The 12,246-nt window shown below is 44.9% G+C and overlaps 1 protein-coding gene across 2 annotated transcripts in view; it reads left to right on the top strand.

Moving 5' to 3' along the window:
* LOC137435216 (FACT complex subunit SPT16) overlaps positions 1-12,246 on the top strand; it is a 109,580-nt gene that overhangs the window by 13,137 nt on the left and 84,197 nt on the right. For both annotated transcript variants that reach the window (XM_068128798.2, XM_068128797.2), the window contains exon 3: positions 11,894-12,064. In XM_068128798.2, coding sequence (XP_067984899.2) covers positions 11,894-12,064 — 171 coding nt within the window. The remainder of the gene's footprint in view (positions 1-11,893; positions 12,065-12,246) is intronic.

The raw sequence follows: 12,246 nt of genomic DNA, 5'->3' as shown, positions 1-12,246 counted from the left end.
TGTCTCTCTCTGTCTCTGTCTCTCTCTGTCTCTCTCTGTCTCTGTCTCTGTCTCTCTCTGTCTCTGTCTCTCTCTGTCTCTGTCTCTCTCTGTCTCTGTCTCTGTCTCTCTCTGTCTCTGTCTCTCTCTGTCTCTGTCTCTCTCTGTCTCTGTCTCTCTCTGTCTCTGTCTCTGTCTCTCTCTGTCTCTCTCTGTCTCTGTCTCTGTCTCTGTCTCTCTCTGTCTCTGTCTCTGTCTCTCTCTGTCTCTGTCTCGGTCTCTCTCTCTCTCTGTCTGTCTCTCTCTCTCTGTCTGTCTCTCTCTCTCTCTCTGTCTGTCTCTCTCTCTGTCTGTCTCTCTCTCTGTCTGTCTCTCTCTCTGTCTGTCTCTCTCTCTGTCTCTCTCTGTCTCTTTCTCTCTCTCGTTTGTGTGTGTTGGGCGTGGCAAGATGGCGTGTACTCGTGTTCGGGTGTTGTAGCTCCGTGCTCGTTTTGGTCTTTTCCTCTCCCTCCCCCCCCCCCCTCCTTTTTCCATTGTGCCTTTGTCGTGTCTGTTTAGCCTCCTTTTCGTTGCCGCCTGTCCCTCATTTCCCTCCCTTGAGACAGAAAGAGTGTGAGAGAGAAGAGCCCAAAGGTAAGAGCATGCCCGTTTGGTGCAGTTTACCTGCTCCGTTTTAAACCTTACTCGCTTGTAAAGCACTTTATTATTTACTATTTTATTTAGGTCTTTTTACCCTCGCCAGAGAAGAGGGTATTGCATTTGAGTCCGTTTGTTTGTCTGTTTGTTTGTCTGTCTGTCTGTTTGTCCGTACAGAATAAATTGATTTTCTCTGTAACCGTTGGTCCGATTGACTGGAAATTTTCACCATAGGTGTGCAACTTCACCTGCAGAATTTTTTTATGATAATTATGATGTCATAGGTCACGTGTTTAGGCCGCCATCCTGGAAAAACCGTAAAACTTTGCACCTCTATATCTCCGAAAGCGCTGACTTGAAAAAATTGAGACATGGCTCATTGTAAAAGAACTCTCCATGGGGAATAAAATATGTTAATGATGATGTGATAGGTGCCTCCATTATAACGTCATAATTCGACAAGTACCAAACTTCATCCAATCAAGATGAAATTTCTTGAGCGTCATGTCAGCATGAACTGGTGGAGAAAAAAAATTAATGATGACGTCATCGGTCACGTGTTTCGGCCTGCCATCTTGGAAAAACCGAAAAACGTTGCACCTCTATATCTCTGAAAGCGCTGAATAGAAAAGATTGAGACATGGCTCATTGTAAAGAACTCTCCATGAGGAATAAAATATGTTAATGATGATGTCATAGGTGCCTCCATTATGACGTCTTAATTCGACAAGTACAAAACTTCATCCGATGAAGATGAAATTTATTGAGCATAATCTAGCAATAAATTAGTTTAGAAAAAAAATAATGACGTCATCGATCACGTGGTTCGGCCGCCATATTTGTTTTTACACAGCCTTAAAAACAACTGAAAATGCATCCTGGTGAGGGTTTGCAATCTCTGATTGCTCTTTTTCTTGCCTAATTTGTGTCCTTTCCACCTGGTTAAGGTGGAAAGGTGCGACATCGCCGTTATGGCGAATGTTCGCGTGCGGCAGGAAGTTTTTGAAACTCGAACAAGAAAACACGCCTTTGTGTGTATTCCGCCTGAAGGTGTTCCTACCAAGGACATTATCCTCACTGCAGGAGACATTATCCGCGATCAAAATGTCCGTGCTGCGTCGCGGATGAACCAGAAGTTTGTTGTGTTTGTGTCGGACTAAAGTTTCGTACACGATGTTGTTTGTGCTGGTCTATCATTGAAAGGTGGGCATTTCATCACGGTATCCCCGATGGACACACCGGCGATGAAAATAATTATTTCGAATGTCGCTCCATTTATTGTCCCCCATCGCACAGCGAAGCAAAAGGGGGACTATGGTTTTCCCCTCCGTCTGTGTGTCCGTCCGTCCGTCCGTGTGTGCGTGCGGGCGTGCGCGTTTGTGTGCGGGCGTGCGTGCGGGCATAAGCGAAGGACCGCATTCGAATTTGGTGTGTGGGTGCAACCCACGTCAAAATCCAAGATGGCCGCCGCCATGTATGTCTGATGCCATGTATGTCTGAACCTTGTGAGATGAATATCTTGGAAAATAAGTGAAGTACCAACTTCTAATATGGTGTGTGGGTGTATCTAGGCATCAGGAAGAACGCTATTGAAAATTGTGTCGCCACGTCGAAATCCAAGATGGCCACCGCCATGTATGTCTGAACCTTGTGAGATGGATATCTTGAAAAATAAGCGAAGTACCAAGTTCTAATTTGGTGTGTGGGTGTATCTCGGCATACGGAAGAACGCTATTGAAAATTGGGTCGCCACGTCAAAATCCAAGATGGCCGCCACCATATATATATGTCTGAAACTTGTGAGCGAAATATCTCGAAAGATAAGCCAAGTACCAACTTCTAATCTGGTGTGTGGGTGTATCTAGGCACAAGGAAGAAAGTTGTTTAAAATTGGGTCGCCACGTCAAAATCTAAGATGGCCGCCGCCATGTATGTCTGAACCTTGTGAGATGAATATCTTGAAAAATAAGCGAAGTACCAACTTCTAATCTGGTGTGTGGGTGTATCTCGGCATAAGGAAGAACGCTATTGAAAATTAGGGTGCCGCGTCAAAATCCAAGATGGCCGCCACCATATATATGTCTCAACCTTGTGAGTGGAATATCTTGAAAAATAAGCGAAGTACCAACTTCTAATCTGGTGTGTGGGTGTATCTAGGCATAAGGAAGAACGCTATTGAAAATTGGGTCATCACGTCAAAATCCAAGATGGCCACCTCCATGTATGTCTGAACCTTGTGAGCGAAATATCATATCATAGCATGTTTTCTGCGTCTTCCACATTGTCAACTCACATCACTTCACCGACGGGGGACCTAGGCGTAACGCTTGTTTCTCATGATAAGCTAATGGTTGTTCTGTCCCGGTACGGAACGGTTGTTTCAAGAATCTTGATGATTCCTCTCGGGTGCCGTGGTGATCGTGTGTAGCACGTGATGAGTTGTCGCAGACAGGTACACATGGTGCTTCCGGATCGCGGCAACGAAACAGGTTTAAACATAACCTTTAAAATATCGGTAGACAACCACGAGTACCAAATGTACGCTTCGTCAGGTACCTTAACGTGCTTCCTTTGTGGAGCCTTCGGACACGTCAAAATGTTTTGTTCCAAAGCCTCTTGCACGAAGTGCGGCAAATTTGTACACACTGATGCAGGCTTTGAAAAAAGAAAAGAAAACGCCCCGACCGTGCTTCCGCACGGCCCGACCATGCTTCCTCACGCCCCGACCGTGCTACCCCACGACCCGACCGTGCTTCCGCACTCCCCGACCGGGCTTCCTCACGTCCCGACCTTGCTTCCCCGGCGCACCGACCGTGCTTCCCCGGCGCCCCGACCGTGCTTCCACGGCGCCCCGACCGTGCTTCCCCGGCGCCCCGACCGTGCTCCCCCGATGACCCGACCGTGCTCCCCCGACGACCCGACCGTGCTTCCCCGGCGCCCCGACCGTGCTTCCCGATGCCTCCTCCGTGCTTCCTGATGCCCCAGCTGTGCCTTCTATCACTTCGGTGTTTTTGGAACCCGGTGAGATGGCACTTCTTGACGTCAACCGTGCTGAAGAACCTATGAATGAAGAACTTGTTGTACAAAAAAACAAAAAGGAAGAGCACCATTAACAATTAACCTTGCCAGTTCGGTGACGAAGGTTGTCTTGGACAGAGACACTGTCTTTGAAAAAGAGAACAAAACGGTAGCAACAAATGACGAGTCAGGAGACGACGATGGTTCACGAGCGAGCGGTATTCAATGACATAGGACGGACTATAACCGAAACAGGCCCGGACAGGCCAGGCCCAGAAATGTCAAAACGAAGGTTACTGACCTTGAAATGAGATAGAAAATAATGTATAATCAGTTATGACGTTAGTTAGCTACACAATACCGAAAATTCGGTGAAAAATGAAAATAAAAAAATGGATTTTTTTTTTAAATTGAGCTCCGTGGGGCTAGACACATGACATTGGCCTAACCAAATATCGAAACCCCTGTCAGATTCCACCAAACCCTTCGGAGAAGATGTAACTTGAACTTGATTACCCCCTAAAAAGACATCTTTTTCGGGCGTGGCTCCGCCCACAATTGGCGCAATACGCCCACTCTAGGCAGGACACAACTAGATCATGATATCAACCTCCCACCCAAGTTTCATCAAGATCGGATGATATCATCGGGTAGTTATGCTGCGGACAGACAGACACACACACAGACAGACGCACACACATGACGAATATAGTGGTCACTTGATAACTCGTGAACCAATAATGAACCCCAAAGGGGAAAACAAACCATTACCGATCCTTCAGGTTCTGAAAATGAAAGCTGCAACAGTTCAAAGACTGCGCCCATTTTTGATCCTGACAACGAGGCTCTGCTGGTCCCTCCTTCAGTAACTGAGCCAACTGGAGACCAAACCAATCGCTCGAACTCACAAATTGAGATCATAAGCCCAGCCGTATAGCGATCTAGAACCATTTCTCAAAACGCAAACATAGAGAATATACACCAGTGTGCTGGTGAGTGTGGATCACAGCACCCAATAAAATCCCTGAAGGTGCCTCCAGATAAGTTTGCGACAGCCTCGAGTAATGCCCAATACCCTGGTGGGGCATTATCTGACCTATCAGAGTTTGAAGACAAGGTAGAAGTGACTGAGCTGTCGCAATCATCAACACCTCGGTCTCAAATATCCCCTCAACTCATTGTGTCATTTCTAAATGAAACATACAGACAGCAGAACAGTCATTAAAGGACCAATTCTCTGATTTGGTGTCATTCATACACACCACAAAAGCCATAATTAAAACACCTGATGATTTTGACATGACTAAATCACAATATCACAGGCTTCGGAAATTCATCACACGTGCATATACGGAGTTTTCCCTTGCACAGGCTAACTTCACCATCAAAGAATGAAAACGATAACGCTCACAACTTTAAATATGAACTGTGGTGGTGCTATAGCCACCTCCGCGCCAGGTTCAAGTAAAGAATTTATTTCAATGTAAAAAGGTAGTTGTGATCTTACTACAAGAAACTCACATCACACTTAACGTAGAACATGATTGGTATCAACTTCTTAAAGGCCAATGCTATTTCAGCAATTTGACAGCTTCATCTGCTGGAGTTGGTTTCTTACTGAAATCAGGCCTGGTATGCCAGTCATGCCATTTTCAGGGAATAATAAAAGGCCGGGTTAGTTCTCTTGAACTAGTCAGTCGTAACTTTCATTGCACCATTTTCAATGTGTATGCACCGTGGGATAGCGTAGAACGCAAGTCCTTTTTCACCTCTATGATCAATCACTTGAGATTGGTCGATTTTGATCATTGTGTGTGTGTGTCGGGGGTGATTTTAATTGCACCTTCGAGCCATCGATAGATAGAAATTCTAATGAACCCCACCCCGAGTCCCATGTAGACTTATCCCATTTATTTGGCACTGTATGTCTACTCGATGTTTGGCGGTCGCACCACCCTAATGTATCCCAATACACATGGTGTCGATGCGCCAATAATCGGGTATCCTTGGCAAGGCTCGACCGATGCTACATTAACACCCCCTTTAAGAATACTGTTGTTTCTTCAAACCTTTTCCCTTCCTTGTTTTCGGACCATCATGTGGTAGCCTTTCCTTTCCTTTCCTCAACCCACCAATCGGAGCACTTATTGGAAGTTTAACGTTAGACTTCTAGAAGACAGTGTATTTAAAGAAGCCTTTTGTGTTTTCTGGGCAAGTCTAGTATCAAAACAATCCTCCTTTTCTTCATCCAACATATGGTGGGATAACATGAAATCTCAAATTCTGTTTTTTGTCAGTGTTTCCAATCGCACAGCATAAACGACAAGCACATTCCAATGGTCCGGTTGGAATCAGATATTCTACAGTCGGAGAGCAAACTGGCTAATGAAAATAACGACACCAATTACCGGTTATTGCTTGAAAAAGCTATTTTATGGACTTTAGTTCAAGAGAAAGCAGCCGGTACGTTAATTAGACTTAGAATACAGAATGTAACATTATCAGACACCCCAAACAAGTCTTTCTTTCATTTCGATTATTTAAGCAAGCCATCACGGCTAATCTCTTCCGTTTTGGACTCGAGGCAACGTTGTTGTCAATGAGGATGATGTTAGAATAAAATTATTGAATTTTATACAAAACCTTTTGAAGAGCAGACTGTTGGTAATGATACAATGAATGGATTTAACCTCTCACTTCCCTTCCCTATTCAGGCCCAGAAAAAGATATTTCCGGGTTCTGGTCAGCGCGCGCATCGATTTTGACCCTGCGCGTCAACAATGGTTTTTTTCAAATTTGGTATCGACGTTCGCGCGCGGTTCTCCCCTACAAAACAGCGTTTAGTTTGTCCAAATCCAACCAGCCGTTCCAGAGATATGAGTAGTTTTGTGTGCCGTGACGTCATGAATCCAATAAGGAAGTTGCATGTGACGTCATCGTCTTATTCACGTGACCGCTTAGGTGGCAAAACATTTCTTCTGCCACCATACGTAATGGCGGCAATTTGAAACTCGTCTCACATATAAATTGCCCCTTACACGATGGTAAAGAGTTGTTGTGCTGTCGGATGTACAGCCCGATTTCATAAGGGATCGGGCTTGTCATTCTACCGTTTTCCGGAGGACACAACGCGCTAAAACGGATTCATGGCTGCCTTGACTGCAGCTCTCAGGTGAGAATATGGCTCATGAGGTTGTTACCTTCGCTCGCGAAGCGAAAAGCAGGTTTAGGCATTTGGTTACGTACATGTGGAGTGTGTTTGGCGTACGTGTGGCGTACTTGTGGAGTGTGTGTGGCGTACATGTGGAGTGTGTGTGGCATACGTGTGGCGTACTTGTGGAGTGTGTGTGGCATACGTGTGGAGTGTGTGTGGCATACATGTGGCGTACGTGTGGAGTGTGCGTGGCATACTTGTGTAGTGTGTGTGGCGTATGTGTGAGTGTGTGTGGCGTACTTGTGGAGTGTGTGGCGTACTTGTGGAGTGTGTGGCGTACTTGTGGAGTGTGTGGCGTACGTGTGGAGTGTGTGTGGCGTACGTGTGGAGTGTGTGTGGCGTGCGTGTGGAGTGTGTGGCGTACGTGTGGAGTGTGTGTGGCGTACGTGTGGAGTGTGCGTGGCATACTTGTGTAGTGTGTGTGGCGTATGTGTGAGTGTGTGTGGCGTACTTGTGGAGTGTGTGTGGCGTACTTGTGGAGTGTGTGTGGCGTACTTGTGGAGTGTGTGTGGCGTACTTGTGGAGTGTGTGTGGCGTACTTGTGGAGTGTGTGTGGCGTACTTGTGGAGTGTGTGTGGCGTACTTGTGGAGTGTGTGTGGTGTACTTGTGGAGTGTGTGTGGCGTACTTGTGGAGTGTGTGGCGTACTTGTGGAGTGTGTGTGGCGTACGTGTGGAGTGTGTGGCGTACTTGTGGAGTGGGTGTGGCGTACGTGTGGCGTACTTATGGCGTATGTGTGGGGTGTGTGGCGTACATGTGGAGTGTGTGTGGACTGTGGAGTGTGTGTGGCATACTTGTGGGTCCACACGGGTCCACAGGCAGATGACACAGCCTCAGTTTCTCGCAATACCGCGAAAACGCCTCAACGGGCAAGCTACGGGCGTAAACTGACAGGTCCATCTGATCAAACGACAGCTTTCCCGCCGTGTTGTTTGTGCCACCCAAGATGGCGGCCGGAATCGGTTGCCATGGACGACGCTCACGTGATGCAAGGCCTCTATCGGCTGGATATTGTCATTTATTGAAACGAAGACGTTCTTTGTCGGGTTCGTGTGAAGCAACCAGAAGGCCTAGAGAGCTGCGGGTGGTCTCGTTAGTTAGGCCTGGATCCTATCTCGTTTGTCATGAAGTTGTAAGTGTCTGTGATAATCTGGTGGACTGGGAGAAGAGATCGTGGGAGACCATCGGCCTGTTGGACCACTTGCACATGCACATTGCGCAGTGTTGACGCGATGGACGCATTGGAATGTTTAACGGTACGGCGAGGCGATCTCGAGATCGAAATGGCAGTCTATCATATGCTTGAAGAACTTAATGATTTTCAGAATAAATAAATTTTAAAGTAACTTAAGCTTGTGTTCATTATTTACAGTCCCAAAAGGCCCACAAGTCCCATTGGCTGTCTTTAATTTCTCTCTGGACGGCGCCACAGCAGATGAGGATGACCGCAAGGCATGAGGACACAAAAAACCTCTATATGTGCAATCCATGCTTTTCAAAAAAACAAAAAGAAAAAAAAAACCGCATCGCCGCATCAATTCTGGAAATTTGGTCTGACCAGAGACCAGCAATATTTTTTTTTTGGCCTAACTGAGGCTCAACGGTTGGAGCTGGACTTACCAATCACCCTCCCAGAGCTAACCTGTGCTCTTGCTGCCATGAATTCTGGGAAAGCTCCGGGTATCGATGGTCTACCTCCCGAATTCTTCCTGACGTTTTGGGACCTTTTAGGCCCCGAGTTGCTGAATGTTTTGGATGCTTCCTTACAGACTGGTAAAATTTCGCTGAGTCTTAGAAGAGCTGTAGTATGCTTGCTCCCGAAAACTGGAGATCCCCGACTTGTGGCGGACTGGCGACCGATTTCCCTGCTGTGCACGGACTACAAGCCTTTTTTCAAAAGTACTGGCTAATCAGTTAAAAAAAGGTTGTTGGTGTTCTGGTATTACCAGAACAGAGTTACTTTGTTCCTGGAAGATCCATCCACGATAACATTTCTTTAATCGGAGATCTCATTGATGGTAACCATGTGCAAAAAGATTTTGGAATGATGTCGCTTGATCTTGAAAAGGCATTTGACAGTATTGACCATAAGTTTATGCATCACGTATTGCAGGCATGCGGCCTCGGAGCAAACTTTCGATCCTACATTTCCTTGCTACACACAGACATATTTAGTTTAATTAAGATTAATAATGTGTTGGCTTCCCCCATCAAGGTTCGGAGAGGGGTACGGCAAGGTTGTCCAGTCTCTGGTTTATTGGTTGCTCTTTCTTTAGAGCCCCTTCTCAATCTACTGAGAAAGAAGATTTCTGGAATAGCACTTTCTCCCATGAGTCCGCCGCTAACCCTATCTGCTCATGCAGATGACGTCTGCATCTTTGTAAAAGATAAAGATATTGATATTCTTGTTGAGTGCCTAACAAAGTTTCACTCTGCTTTCTCTTTAAAAAATAATTGGAACAAAAGCAAGACGTTATGGATACCCTCTCTTTATCGCACCCTTCCTCAGCCTATACCACTGCCGCAGATCCCGCGGCCCCATCCCTCCCCGCAGAGTTACTGTGGGGAAGTGAGGGAATTAAGTACTTGGGCGTATTCCTTGGTTCCCCACAATATGTTCAAAAAAATTTGGACAGGGTAATTGAGCAAGTTTGAGAAAGATTGAAACAATGGAAAAGGGTTTTACCTCATTTGTCTTTCAAGGGCCGTGTGCTAGTTATCAACAACTTAGTTGCCACACTGTTGTGGCATAGGTTCATCTGCCTGCAGCCCCTGGAGGCCCTGCTCAAAGCACTCCAGGGCAAACTGGTGGACTTTTTCTGGGAAGGCTACCACCGGCTACAACCTGACGTGATATGTCGCCCCTCGGCTGAGGGTGGCCACAACCTCGTCGACATCAAAGCCCGCCTAATGGCCTTCCGGCTGCGGTCCATTCAGCGTCTCCTCGACATGGAACATCTGCCAGGCTGGCTCCTAGCATGCCTTATACTACAGCGAGCGGGTAGGCTCAGGTACTACTTTGACCTTTTTCAAATTAACCTCCAACATGTCGACATATTGCTCCTCTCTGCTCTTTACCAAAGCCTCTTGAATGCCTGGCAGAGCCTTTCTGTGAGTCGTCAGGCGGATACATATGTCACAAAAATGCTAGCACACGAACCTTTGTTTTATATCCCTCTCTTTCCCGACATTCCAAAAAGTCGAGATGTTTGCCAAAACTTTATAGCAGCTGGTATCTTGAAGGTGCGCCTTTCCGACATGACTTGGGGTATGGTTGGAAATCCATAAGTGAAATCGCAGACCTAACAGGGATTTCGTCCCATAGGGTGATCACAAAAATTTTTGAGGAAAATCATTCAGGTGAGACGGCAACTTGGCCTAACTTGGACTCAAGATACAGAAGATGAATCGAATGAGCCAACAGTACCGAAATTAATTGTTGATCCCTTTCAAAATGATTTGCCCCCTGTTAGCGATGGGTCAAAGCTTTTCCAGACTATGGACAGCAAAGGCATCTTTAAGATGTCTTAAATTGTTACATGGGAATCCTTCATTAAACGGGGTTACCCGATGGAAAGGATTGTTACCCGGAGGATCCCCTCCGAACCTATCTGGGCAGCCATGTATAGTGAGCCCATATCATAAAGAACAGGTGATCTACAGTGGCGTTTGGCCCACTGGATTGTTTCCTCCAACACGTTCGACATTTTTCCCTGTATCAGTTAGTTGTCCCTTTTGTACAGTCAATGAAGACTTCTTTCATGCATTCATATACTTTGTATGATTATTTCCTTTGTTTCATTGGTTGAATTATATTGCACACAAAATGAATATTACTTTTCCTTTGAGAAATTTCATCTTTTGTTTTGCTCCCAAACAAGATCCTGTATCTAAACTGTTTAGCTTCCTAATAGCAACTACAAAATTTGCTGTTTATTTAACAAGAAAAGATAGACGAGCTGGCAAACCGACAGAGCACTGTAATATCATGTTGTCAATCTTCAAAACTTTATTGATACTTAGTGTGTCGTGGTTTTTTGTGAGATTGAAGAAAACGAATTGAAAATACTGTTATGAGATGCTGATTATGTTTCTTTTATTTGATGATCATTGGTTATTCTTTTTGACATTATTGATTTGATTTGTTTGTAAAACGTATTGTTACGTTTGTGGGGGTAGGCATACTTTAGTCCAGGTAGATTTGTATAGGTAAGTGCTTCAGCATCCTCATCCTCCCCCCTTCTTTCCCTCGCGTGCATTGACTCCACCATTGAACTGAACGCTTTGGAGTAAAAGCTCGCTCGGCAATCCGTTTCCTGGGGAAGATTTAAATCGCCAGGAACGTGACAATATATATTATTATTTTTTGTGTTTTTGAAATAAAAGGACTCAAAAGTCAAAGTCTCTATCTCTCCATCTCTATATATCTATATATACTCTATCTCTATCTCCCTCCCTATCTCTCTCTGTCTCTCCCCCTTTCTCTTGCACTTCCTCTCAAGAGACCTTAATGTCTTCATGTGACGTTTATCGTTTACCACTGAATAGGATATTAGGAGACCTCATTAGACTTTTAGATGAATCATGATAGTGGACAATACACAAGTCAACATAATAGGACATTTCAACCTGGGATCCCAAAATCATGAACCAATTGCACAAATGGGAATGCCAAAAAGGCTAACCCCAAAAGTTCTCAGGTGGGATTGTCATTCAAATGCTTGCATCGTTTTGGGCTAATGAGAAATATGTAAATTATTCACATTAATTACTTAGAATGGCAATGAGAATATTGGTTGAAAAGGTAGTTGTGTTAATTTCTAAATGAAGAATATTCTTATTTTCTAGACATTAGCTGGTTAGAGAATGTTCGAATGATTTAAAATGTCACAATTATTATTTTTCCAATGTTCCAATGCATCGTAGTGCTAAAGGTGTTTTGCTGGATCCGTTTTGGACTAATTAATGGCTGTTTTGGTTGATGGTGGTTATTTTTAAAAAAAAAATTTTTTTTTTTTTTTTTTACATCATCACATTTTGTACACAGACGTGGCTTTTTGGATACGAACTCACGGACACACTTCTCGTCATCTGCGAGACCAACTTCTTCCTTTTGTCAAGCAAGAAGAAGGTCGATTTCCTTCGACCACTGGCCACAAGCAAGGGCAATGAGAATGTGGACAGCGTCCCCCCATTTATGCTGCTCGTCCGAGAGAAGGTTGACACGTTTCCATTGACATTCATATAGAGTGGTAGCCATGGTTACTGGTTTGTTCATTTATTTATTTGGAGAAAGCAAAGGGCAGATGAAAGCAGTGTACTTATGATGATCACTTCTGGGTTGCTTGTTTGTGTAGAAAGTTGTCCTTTTGTTTGATTGTTGAAAGTATTTTTTGGCTA

The sequence above is a fragment of the Myxine glutinosa genome, chromosome 9 (genome assembly GCF_964187855.1).
Source record: "Myxine glutinosa chromosome 9, kmMyxGlut1.1, whole genome shotgun sequence".
Classification (NCBI taxonomy): Eukaryota; Metazoa; Chordata; class Myxini; order Myxiniformes; family Myxinidae; genus Myxine; species Myxine glutinosa.
This window is presented reverse-complemented; position numbering and strand designations above follow the sequence as displayed.